This window comes from Miscanthus floridulus, chromosome 17 (assembly GCF_019320115.1).
Source record: "Miscanthus floridulus cultivar M001 chromosome 17, ASM1932011v1, whole genome shotgun sequence".
Taxonomy (NCBI): domain Eukaryota; kingdom Viridiplantae; phylum Streptophyta; class Magnoliopsida; order Poales; family Poaceae; genus Miscanthus; species Miscanthus floridulus.
In genome coordinates, this window is record NC_089596.1 from 6,860,191 (window position 1) to 6,872,691 (window position 12,501).

The following is a 12,501-nucleotide window of genomic DNA, read 5'->3' on the forward strand; positions in this document are numbered from 1 at the left end:
GGCTGTTTCAGCTGATTCGTCTGTGCTTTCACATATATGGCACGCTTTCATGAGTCTGTTGAAGTATGGTCGGTGCTATGGATTTTCTGGTTCTAGACTATCATCATCATTATAGCTGCATCAATCCGGTCGAACCTCACTGTTGGCGGTAATAGATTAGATCTAGACGGTTTGTAGATCTATCTATATCAAATAGTCGATTGTTTGCGTGGCAAATCCCTTTTCGTCGAATTCATTGGTTCTACACCACGTATCAATCAAAATCTGATTTACCCAGTGATGTATATTTGACACATACATGCTAATAGCTCAAGGGAAATGATCATTGAAACTAGCTGCATTGTATTCGTTACTATAAAATCAATCATGACCCATGAGCTTTACAGTCCCTAATAGTCGATTTGTTCTCGTATCGGCTGTTTTAGTCGATTTTTTCGTCTGGCTGCTCCCAAAGCCACTTAGAACTATCTGGCCAAAATCGGCATGTTCCACCCTAAATTACTGATAAACTTTCTCTCCTTGTCAATTGCATGTCAAATTAAGTGGCATGCCCTTGGGAATTCACAGGATCGACTGGTCCTGCATTGAAGCCAGGCAGATCTCCAGATTGTTCCAGCTTGCTGCGTGTCCACCCAGCGTAGCTACCATGTTTTCGTGCCAACACTAAGACAGCGTAGTGACTTCTGGGGCCCGGTACTACGTCTCATAGTCTCAGCGTTTCGGTGGACTCCAGGGTGGCCTAGGGCTGAGTGGTAGGGTGGCATCGCTCCGGTTGGAAGGTAGCCCAGTATCAGCCTAGGCGAGGCACCGCCGATGATGGTGATCTTGTGGTTCTAGGTGTACACGCTCTGTAGATTTGATCGATCTATACATATAGCCATGTCCTCGGATATAGACCTTCCTATGACCTACGCTTCCCTTGATTAGTGAGTGGAGTTCTTTCTTCTTCTCCCCCTGGGTGTGGTGTTGGATTCTGGCGTTGGCCGTTGAGGCAAGGCATGAGAGGGAGTCATCCTTGCCGCCTAGAGAGTGAGAGTGCGGTGAGATGGGTGTGATGGGATGGGTGAACATATGGATGAGATGGGTTAAAACTTAATGAACTATTATAAAATAATGATGAACTTGCATAGGAAACTACAACCATAAATAGGTCTTTTGCTCTACCTTTGCATGCCACTTACCACAAAGCAACGCAAAGCATAGGGTGAGAGCCAGTGACCAGTACAAATCGTACTGAAAGATATTTGGCCGGTTCGAATGACATCTACGACGACGGCAACAGAGATTAGAAGGATTAGGTGGTCTTGTTTTTGCGCTCAAGTTTGGTCGAGGAGATGAAGTCTACACCCGCTGACATCTTACGCCGACTCTGAAGATTGCCCGTGAAGGAGGAGCCTTCACCCGCTAACGCGCTACATCGACTCTGATGAAGATCTGTATGTGTTTCTGCTAGAATACCAATGTACTTAGGTGTGTTACCAAGCGTTGTAATGCCTTGTAATTCCGCGATGTATGAACTGTGATATTAACTGAATAATGATAATGTGATAGTTTGGACTTCCTGGACTACCACATTATGATGTAATATGTGGATTTTCCTTTGAGGAAATCATGGATCGTTTCACTGTGCCACTGCCACTCTGGCCCCGCATGTCAGCGGCGTCCCCTACTTCACGCTCATCTTCGATATGGACCCTGTTTCAATGGAAATCGTCGTGCCGACCTCGATTTCGTCGGCATTGTGCGTGTACTGCACGCCTTGGCCCCTATATAAGCTAGCCCTTCTGCCGCCGCCTCCACCCCAAACCCTAGCTCGTGCCGCCCTCCGCCTCGAACTTGCAGCGCCACAGCAACCCTAACCTGCCACCGCCGAGCTCGGATTCGTCGCTTCGTAGCCGTTTTCGTCCCTCTTCCGAGCTTCGTGTCGAGTTCTCGAAGTCGCCTAATTTCCTGCCTTTCTTTTTCTCAATCTTGGACGCTCACTAACCATCGTCGTCGTTTGCAGGGCACTGCCACCCTCGGTTCTGAGCCCCACGCCGACTTCGCTCCACCTCCGCCATCGAAACCACTCGTGGTGAGTTCGCCGTTATCCCCTCTTTCTTCCCATGCCGATCCCGAGCCAAACCGTGGCCTCTAGGGCCGTTTCCATGTTCGCCGGTGAGCACACTCGCCGCCGGCAATGGCCTCCACCGCGCCGGTTCTCCTGTACCGGCTGGCCAAATCCCCTGCCTCGATCCCATCTAATATGGATCGTCCATATCAGATCCGACGGCCCCTAATGGACCATATAAGTTTGGGCGGGCCTTTTTGCAGAAGACCCCTTCCTTTCTTCTTAATTCTTCCCGCTGTCCCTGGCTCTGTTCTAAATCCGATTGAATTATTTTAAATACGAAAATAAATCTAAATCGGATTTAAAATAGAGCCAGGGACGGTGGGCAAAATTAAGGAGAAAGGAAGGGGTCTTCTGCAAAAAGGCACGCGCCGAGCTTATATGGTCCATTAGGGACCGTCAGATCTGATCTAGACGATCCAAATTAGATGGGATCGAGGGAGGGGATTTGGCCAGCCGGTATAGGGGCGCGGTGGAGTTTACCGAAGTGTCTAGTTATCTATTTCGTTTTCGCTGAGACTTTGATATTAATGTAATGGATTATTAAACATGATGTAATAAAGCTTTGTGCTTAATACTTTTGTAATAAAGCTTTGTGCTTTGATATATGTGGTTTTATACTTGGTTTTATTCTTAAAACCGGGTAGGACACCCGCTGTCTTACTAGTACATACAGGTTTTCCCATTTTTAATTTCCACATCCACAACTGCCATGCTCTTGAAATCAGAAAGATTTTTCAGGTTATCCCACCACCAAAAAGAATTACTGCTGATTATTGCCCACTGTCAGTTCGAAACCGACACCACGGTATGGTCGGAGCACTGTCAGTGCCCTTGCTTAGGATAGGAAACCATCTGGATCCACACAGAAAGTGCATTGATCATCTTGGCATACATACATACATATGAGCATTGATCTGCATGACGTTCTGAATTATTCATTTATTCAGTTCCTGAGCACAAAAGCTAGCTAGCTATATGCAGCATCGGCTAGCCGACACGGGGCGTCTCGGCGACGGTGTCGACGAAGATGCGGACGCGGTTGGGACGGAAATCCTTGGTCACCGGCGAGCCGACGGGCAGCACGAAAATGTCGGCGTCGGGCTTGTCCTTGAGGATCACCTTCTTGGCCTCCTCCACGCTCAGTCCGACCACCTCTGGCCATGACTTCTTGGCGCGGCCGCGCTCCGCTTCCGCCGAGGAGCTCATCGTCGGCGCGGTCAACGTACCTCAGCTGTGGTGGTGCATGGTCATTTGAAATAAATGAGCTATATAATATAAATATATACATACATGCATGTAAACTTAATAGGTTAGTATTACTCACATAATGGTAATGCCGAGTATACTTGACTTGATGAAGAACTCCTTGATGACCCTAACTGCTTGTATTGCTGGCTAATAATAAACACGGGTAGTATTTATAGAGCTAGCAACTGCAAGCAGGTTTTTGGATCGGATCAGGATAAGGATTAATTTAGGATAGTCATGCTACGGTGGACTTGACTGTGCATGCAAGCACGTGTGCCACACGCACACGAACAACCACCAAAAGGAAGGTGAGGTGTATAACACGGTGTGTATATGGCCCTGTTTGGAGAATCACTTATTTTTCTCTCACAACAAAACAAGCTTATTACCGGCCGCAGAAACCATCAGCCGAACAAGACGTAAATAAGCCTCCGTATTCCTGCAGCACCATCGCTATTGTCATCGATCGGATCGTTCGCCCCATGCCATCATTGATTCCTTCCAAAACATTGTTTAAAAAGATAATGCCTCTATTCTAAATTATAAGTCATTTTAATTTTTTTTAGAGTCAAATCATATCAAGTTTGACCAAATTTATATAATAAAATAATAACATTTATGATATTATTAGATTCTTCATTAATTATATTTTGATAGTATACTTATTTGATGTCATAAATCTTCGAATTTTTTCTATAATTTTGGTCAAACTTGACATGTTTTGACTCTCCAAGAAAGTTGGAATGACTTATAATTTGGGGAGGAGGGAGTCACAACTCCCTATATCTCTGAATAAAATAGATTCGTAGAGTTGTCTTAAGTCAAATATTTTAAACTTTGTTCAAATTTCTAAAAACCCCATTAAAATTTATGACATCAAATCAGTACCATTAGATATACCATAGAATATTTTTTCATAATATGCTCATTTTATGTTACAGATGTCGTTGCTCTTTCCTACAAAGTTGATAGTTTGACCGGTAGGGATTTTATTAATGGATTTATTTGGAGATAGAGAGAGTACTACTGTTGTAGCAATTATTTTGAAAGGTAGGTCCTTTTTATTAACAGAGGTGACCAGTTCGATCGTCTATTAATTAATAGGCCATTTACAATCACCTCTATAAATCAATTAACAATATTAAAAATACTAGAAAACAAAAAGAGAGAATCTTCTAGGATTTAAACCCATAATTTCAAGTCTCACGCGTGATGTCTCTCTACGTATCAACATTTAGCACTACGCACCCAACTTGCATGCACTTCCGTGTCTCCAATGCCTTGTATGCCACGGAATATGAGAACGGAGATTATAAGTATGATGAAATGAATTGAAGGCCGCTCCTGACGAAGCAGAAAGGACTGAGGTTATTTGGTGGCCAGATTCGCTACAAAACCAGCAGACCATGAATTAAGCAGCAAATATGGGGACAAAAAGTACAAGATTTTTTTTACGGGAAGCAGTGCTGACACGCATGCATTCAGATTGCCGCGCTTGACAAAGGAGGGTATCCTTGCATATCATGTTGAGCAATTGAGCTCCCTTGTTTACCATTCAGATCGTTCGTTTCCTTCTACTTTGAAAACAGGCCCATTTCTTTTCCTGGGCCGGATTGAGTGGATCTGGTGGATCACTGAAACCTGATCCGGTTCGAATCCAAGTGTTCCTAGGTGTGTGGCTCCAATCCGGGCTCGCGAGGGGGTGAAAAGGCCTAGAATGGCCTGATTTTTTTTTTGACTGTTTAAGTCAGCGTGTTTGTTTTCTTGATCGTTTGGGTGCACTTGTAATATAACTGTGGACTGATGCATTTTCCTTTGAAGTGTCTGACTAATTTTCCATTACCTAAAAAAATGGTAACTCTGCATGCTTCTCTTTTTATATGCTTGAAAGGGCATAAAAAGGCCAAAGGAAAGGACATAATTAAAAAGGTGGGTCAGGTACAAGGACATACAAAGTCCAAAGGAAAGGACAAATGATACAACAAGAGTAAAATCTAGTGTGCAAAGAAAAATGATGCAAGGTAGGTGTCCACATTGACACTATGCAGGCAATGCAAGAAAAACATTGACACACGTAAGGATGAGAGATAACACCACATTACAGTAACCAGACAATATAATTATTCATTTGTTTGTTGCCAAAACTAAATGTGGATCGTAAATGGCTCTACCAACAACGAATGAATGGTATCCTTGAGGTTGTGGCAGTTCGTGAAATTGTCCTCTTGGTTGTACATGAATTCCATCGTCCTTGCCAAGTTGAATATCCTCTCCAATAGTTGCTTTGGATACACGTTGCTGGGATTTAGCCACTCGCTGTTTAAATCTTTCCAAGACTCCTCTTTTAGATTGTGTATCTTTTCCCGTGCCACTTCAACTGAGACGTTGTGCTTTTTCATGTAGCTATCGATTGTGGAAGCTACATGAGGGATTACTTGCTCTCGCTGCACGAAGTCAAAAATATCGGTAAGAAAATTTCTGTGTTGTTGACCTTAGATCATTTAGTTAGGTTTTTATGCTGGTACTTGTTCACCCACATTCACGTGCTAGACTTGGCACAGATGCTTGCATTTTGTAGATGTATTCCAAGAAAAAATAACACTGCTATTTCTGTAGTAGGTAGCATGCCCATCGATGGTAGTAGGGCATTTTTATTGACTTTGTCAATATCAAGATCTGTCAGCTCAATCTATCAGAGCGAGTGTGCATGTGTGTACGAGAGTGAACACATATATATTGTGTTTTTTTTAAAAAAATAACAAAGCTATGTTATGTGATCATCAATACCAAAGTCCCATAGCAAATTGAAAATGGGAACTATAAGATTTATATTATGCTTAAAAACCATGTCAAACTTTCAGCTAAGGAGTTATAGAAAATACCTCATATGACCGGAGATCATCTACTAGTCTGAGAATTACAGAAAGTGCATGCACCATTTTGGGTACACTAGAAATCCAATCAAAGAAATCCTTTGTTGCTATATCATGCATCCCGACAAAAGAAGCACATGATAAAATGGGACACCCACCAGTTCTTAATGAAACCTTAAGATGCTCTTCAACAGACTTTGGGATATAACCTTCTTGAAGCATTTTTACCTCCGTGTTGAAGCCTCTCACTAGATCTTCTGTCTGCATATTAAAGATAGCAACTATATGAAAATTTTCCACATACTAAAAGCTAGAGATGTGTTAAACATGTTTATTTGACTCATAGCATCAAGCTAGCATGCAAGGCTACTAGCTAAATAGATATACCTCGCAGTTTCCTGGATAATCATTCACTGCAAGAACCAGAAAAAAATAAAATATGTAGAAGAGAAAGGTAGCTTACAAAGTATCTTAGATACGTCATGCGATACTTCTCCTCTTGGTGGAGCATATTCGTAATGGTTTCATAGCTATCCAATATTTTCCCCAAAGCAAATTTCATGCAACCAGGGAGGTCTTGAGCCCCTTTGGGATCCCAGCTGGACATGACAATTGGGAAATAACTCATGAGTTCTAGACTACCACTATGGTAGAAAAACACTGAAACATTTTTAGGTAATTTAAATGTGTAATTACATTTGTTGGGTTTCCCCCGAGCTAGATGGGATTTTACATGCATGATAATAACAAACAAGACATAGTTAATTACCAATATAATATGGTAATCTCAAGGATATCTTCTTATATAAAGAACTTTGATCCTAGTTTCTAGTTATACATACATATATATACAACTTACCAAGTTAAAATAGCACACATTTTTCTTTATTGTTCTTTACAAATTTTATTGTCAAGAGTGACAAGAACTCGTGCGAACTTGGGATGAAAAAAATATGTGTAAGCTAGGAAAGTTAATACAAACCTTTCAATGCAATTAGTGAGTAACTCACATTCTTCTGGAGTTCCATAAGAATCAAAAATATCATCCAAGAGTGTCACAATGGCAATAATCATTGTCAATATTATCCGGGCTCTTGAATGACATGGTTCATAGTATACTCCTAAGATCCATAAAAAACACTCCACTATTCTATCTCGGGCGAAAGGAAGTTTCGATCCAATCTTTATATCCTCCCACCATCTACAGGCATAACAATTGTCATAGAGCTCTATCTTCAAAAAAATTTAAGCTTATAAAACAAATAAAATGAACTTTTGAAATCTAGACATTTCGTCTATGTATTAATTAATATAAGATTGGTCATTTTTATTTTGAAATAACTATTTGTGTGTAGCAGAACTCTAGATAGCAACACACGCGGCCACTTCACCTTGTAAGGATATTCAGCTCTTGCTGATGATGGAGCTGCAGAATATTTGAACTCAACTTTGCAAGTTGCAATACCTTCTCATGCAGTGTTCCATCTTTCTCATATGTACAGATATAATGCTTTGACTCATAGATTCTAACCCTTCTAGGTAGTGGGATCTCGAGTGCGGATTTTACTTCATATGCTAATGACGACCCTTGCAAGTAGGGCAGTATTATCTCCAAACGACTTCTTGTGAATGTTATAGCTTCATCAAGTATTATCTCCCCATGGGTCCTAAAATGCGCAGCATTGTAGAGCCTCAGTAGGTCTATAGGCTTGTTTGCTAAGAAACCTCCCTCCGCATCTTTGAACCTCACAAACACATCTGCAACAATGGCATCAAATTTGTTGCTAGTAGAAGAAAGTTTATTCCTGAAATTAAAAGAAATTAATTCATGGTGGAAGAGCCAAAAAGAAATGACATTGTAGAGCCTTAAAAGGGATTACTGCCTCAACTGAGTTGAGTAACAGGACTTCATCATTTGGTTGGTTTTATGGTTTTTGCCGACAGATGGAGTAAAGTGTCCTTTTGGGCTTCATTTGGTTTTGCTGTGGCTCAGCGAGCTACCAACTAGAGCTTTAAAACGTTTTAACCTCTGTGCAAATCCAGACCAGGAACTTCCCTAATAATATTATTCTGAATAGCATTATTGCTACAATCTAGTACTCCCTCCATCTCAAATTGTAAGTCATTCCAAGAATCTTGGAGAGTCAAAGTTTTTCAAGTTTGACCAAATTTATATAACAAAATAATAATATTTATCATACCAAGTAAGTATTATTAGATTCTTCATTAGTTATATTTTCATATTATACATATTTGATGTCATCAATCTTTGTATTTCTCTCTATAATTTTAGTCAAACTTGAAAAAGTTTGACTCTCCAAGATTCTTGGAATGACTTACAATTTGGGATGAAGGGAGTACTTTGCAATATATCTGCTAGAAGTATTAGGGAATATGAAATTAGCTTGGTTCGGTGTGAAAATATTATTTACAGAAATTAGTTAACAAGGACAGTGGCACGGTTACAAGATGATGCAGACAACATTAACAAAACAACAACCATGTGCACGGCCCTGGTCGATCGTTCTCCGAGAATCATCCTTAATAATTCCTTAAATTACATTAGATTCCGGTCAATGTCAGAGTATCATTTCAGGACGCTCCTTTTTTATTGATGCGTGGCTGACCTAACATTTCCTTCATGGGTGTACATTGCAGTGTACTACAATCACAAACAGTGCATGATTATTTGAAATTCTATGGTCGGCCGGTGGGTAAAATAAATTTACCTGGTGAAACCCTGTATCGGTGTTTCCGAAGTAGATAAAACCAGAGAGATACTGTCCCAATGTCACAGTCACTGACATCAGCAGTCTCAATTTGTGATAATGCAGCATTGATCTCTTCTTCGAACAGGTGATCCAAGCACAGGCTCTCCAACGCGTCTATGAAATGCAGCCTCTCATGCAGGCTACCCATGGTTGAAGTTGCTGCTATCATTAGAGCCACTTCTTCCTTCAGTTCATCAGCTCGTTCCATCCAAGTCTAATGAAACAGTAAATACTAAAGCTATATAAGCATAATTACAAGCACAAGCACTGACAGGTCTCAAACTTTCAATGGTCTTAATATAGATCATGCTCAAATTGACTTGAAAAATATAACTATATCTCTATATATATATTACATAGATAGATATCGAAAAAGAGATCGATCCATAGATAAATTAACCTTTTGTTGGGACGAAGCTTCAGGGCTAGAGTAGCCAAGGAAGAAATCCCCCCATATAGATGGGTGGAAAATGCCGGTGTTTTGGCTCAGCCGGCTGTCACCCTCATCGTCAAGATCTTGCTCTGTTCTTGGGTTGGAATCCTGCTGCCGTTGGCAGCGTTGTTGCAACCTTCTGTGCTTCTTCCAACTCCATGAAATGCTTCCGGATCGCCGGAGCGACTTCGATTCGGAGGCAGGAATAATATGGTAGATCCTGCTGCTGCGGTGCTGTGGTTTGAAGGACAAGAAGGTGGCCATAGTACATTACAGCTCCGTGTCTCCGAATTGACTTGCCCTTAATCTATACTTATATACATATATATATATAAAGAAGTTGGCCTCTAATAGGATAGCTTGTAAATCTGTGTAATCTAGCTAGAGATAGCTTGTGCAAAAGAGGAAACCTACCTGCTCTAGCCTTACTTGTTTTCTGATAGGTGAGATATAGCCGTACTTTAATATAACACGAGGCACACGAGATGGGAAAAGAGACAACTCGTACCTGCCCTAGCAGACACGAGGCACACGAGGTGGCCCACGACCAGTCTATTGTTTTCGATCAGAATGAGAGGATGCTTATCATAATTGATCCTAGACCTATTAAAGATTGGTGTAAAGACATACCAGCGCTATGTATGCCAGATACACTCTTGGATTTACCTTGTAGTACACGGACGCAGTAAATGTACATATTCCTGGATGGAACGAGGATGTCTTCAAATGGAAATTCAGAGGGGAATGAAACATTGCAGAGGACATAGATTGGTAACTAACGCAGAGTCAATATGGCTTGCAATAATAATACCTACGATTTAACTATTTCTATATATCGCTGATCGTGAATCTTGCCACAGACACTTAAGTGGATATCTTATTCTACAGTATATATCTACGTGGAATAGACCAAAAGCCACACATATTTATATGGTGAGTATAACACTTTTTTTTAAGTTTTTGTGGAAGATTTTTCAAGAGACGCAGTATTACCCATGCGACAGGCACTAATATTGACATATATATTCGAGCCTGTGTACAGGATGATATGGTGATACGGCGGAACTTATTCGTGGATTTATTGGCGCACGAAAGAAATGGATAACGGAGATTTCTTCCTGCCGATATAAAACATTATCTTATGTGCATCACGAAAATGTCTATAAAGTAGAGTTTGTAAGCCTGTGACGCCGCGCTCTCCGTGACTGTTAATTTCACAAACTTTGCTTTTTGGATTAATTGTAACTTTAATGTTGATATTTAATTTTTACAGTATTGTTATCTTATCGTGCGATCCGTGTGCTTTTAGATAAATTGTTATATATATATATATATATATATATATATATATATATATATATATATATATATATATATATATATATATATATATATATATATATATATAAAGAAGTTGGCCTCTAATAAGATAGCTTGTAAATCTGTGTAATCTAGCTAGAGATAGCTTGTGCAAAAGAGGAAACCTACCTGCTCTAGCCTTACTTGTTTTCTGATAGGTGAGATATAGCCGTACTTTAATATAACACGAGGCACACGAGTTGGGAAAAGAGACAACTCCTACCTGCCCTAGCAGACACGAGGCACACGAGGTGGCCTACGACCAGTCTCCATTGTTAATGAGTTTTAGAACACGAAAGAAAAGCTCTAAAAATAAAAAAAATTTAAAAATATATTTTTATCTTATTACAAGAAGCCCACTAACTAATAAGCACCGTGATCGATTTTTCGGACAAACTTCGTGTGTGTAGGTTTTATGGGATTCATTCAAACCTTTGACTAACCTAAAGCCTTGCATCACCCCTCCTTACAAATATACCAGTTAACATAGGATGATATTCCTTAGTAACAATTTTAAGAAATTGTTATTGAATATTTAGTATTCAAAATGATCTCAAATATAAAAATTATCTTCAAAAAGTTTTAGTTCTCATCAATGTTGGGTCGAAAACCGAATGAAGAGATATAAAATAATTGTAATGCAAGGGAGACACATGCACACATATTAGAGAATCACATATTTCATTAATTCTTTCTTGAATATACAAAATACATGATCAACGAAAAAAAATGTCTTCTTCCATCTTCAGCGTCATGCTTAAGGAGAGGTCTGACTTGTAGAAAATTGCATAGTTTGCCGATTCCTGGGGCCTGTTAGGCGCGTCCGGTTAATTACATCCGCAAGACAAGCTAGCGGAAAACCTCCAATTAAGATGTGCTTTATGGTCGTCAAATACTTGATTGCTCGTCATCAGCCATATGCGATATATGGCATAGTAACTATGGGTGGCTTTATATCGCCGAAGCTCGATCGTGACATCGCCAACACCACGTCGGAATAAACGGAATATGTTGATGAAGGGGACGTCGGTGCCCAGTCATGTACGCCGACCTTCATTAACACGGACGTGTGTGAGTTGCCTTTGCCTCGTCGATGCCCAGCAACGATGTGACCTATCCCGTAATTGGGACATGTAGATGGAGCAGTGACCTCGCCTCGTCGGCACTTGGCCATAATTCTGTCTAGCCTCGTCGGTACTAAACGTAGATGATCACATATAGTAGAAAATCCGCAATAAACTACGGTATAAGTATTGCTTGGATGATGCTTTCTCATGAAATCAAATCGACAGCCTCCCGACGTCGGTGTTTTATAGCGAAACGAGACATTCTCGTCTCGTGTGTCTCGACTTTTCCATCATCGTGACGAGCGGGGGTTTCCCGTCTCGCGCATCGTATGAAATCATCGAGCTCGGTGAGGGCAACCCCTTGCTGTAATTACCAGCATTACGAGCTCGGAATATAATCTCCATCAAACACTTTGGCAGCCTTTTGGCGTCACTTGCATTAGCTAGGGCGTTACGCCAAATTTGGTCGCAACAGCTTTAATTTGTAGGGGCAGACCCCGCGGAGGGAAACGCCTCATCAATCATCGAATCTCGGTGAGGGCAACCCATCGCTGTAACTACCAGCATCCCGAGTTCGGAAAGTAATCTGATCAGGCCAATACGACCTCTCCGTCATCGTAGAAATAATAGGGACCAG

At 40.8% G+C, this 12,501-nt stretch overlaps 1 protein-coding gene across 1 annotated transcript; it reads right to left on the reverse strand.

Moving 5' to 3' along the window:
* Positions 1–5,371: 5,371 nt before the first annotated feature.
* Positions 5,372–9,713, reverse strand: LOC136518735 (alpha-terpineol synthase, chloroplastic-like). Its single transcript, XM_066512425.1, has 7 exons — positions 9,406–9,713; positions 8,964–9,219; positions 7,626–7,992; positions 7,217–7,435; positions 6,698–6,833; positions 6,244–6,495; positions 5,372–5,805 (listed from the first exon to the last, which is right to left on the reverse strand). The coding sequence occupies exons 1-7, from the start codon at positions 9,700–9,702 to the stop codon at positions 5,506–5,508; spliced, it is 1,827 nt and encodes a 608-aa protein (XP_066368522.1). The 5' UTR covers positions 9,703–9,713; the 3' UTR covers positions 5,372–5,505.
* Between the last annotated feature and the right edge of the window lie 2,788 nt (positions 9,714–12,501).

What these genes read in the sequence shown, in the direction of transcription:
- LOC136518735 (XM_066512425.1), bottom strand. Translation starts at nt 9,702, where the DNA reads ATGGCCACCTTCTTGTCCTTCAAACCACAGCACCGCAGCAGCAGGATC. An exon ending in CCGATACAGGGTTTCACCAG is followed by an intron (nt 7,993 to 8,963) that starts GTAAATTTATTT and finishes CCATTGTTGCAG; the next exon opens with ATGTGTTTGTGAGGTTCAAA. An exon ending in ATGATCTCCGGTCATATGAG is followed by an intron (nt 5,806 to 6,243) that starts GTATTTTCTATA and finishes GACTTCGTGCAG; the next exon opens with CGAGAGCAAGTAATCCCTCA.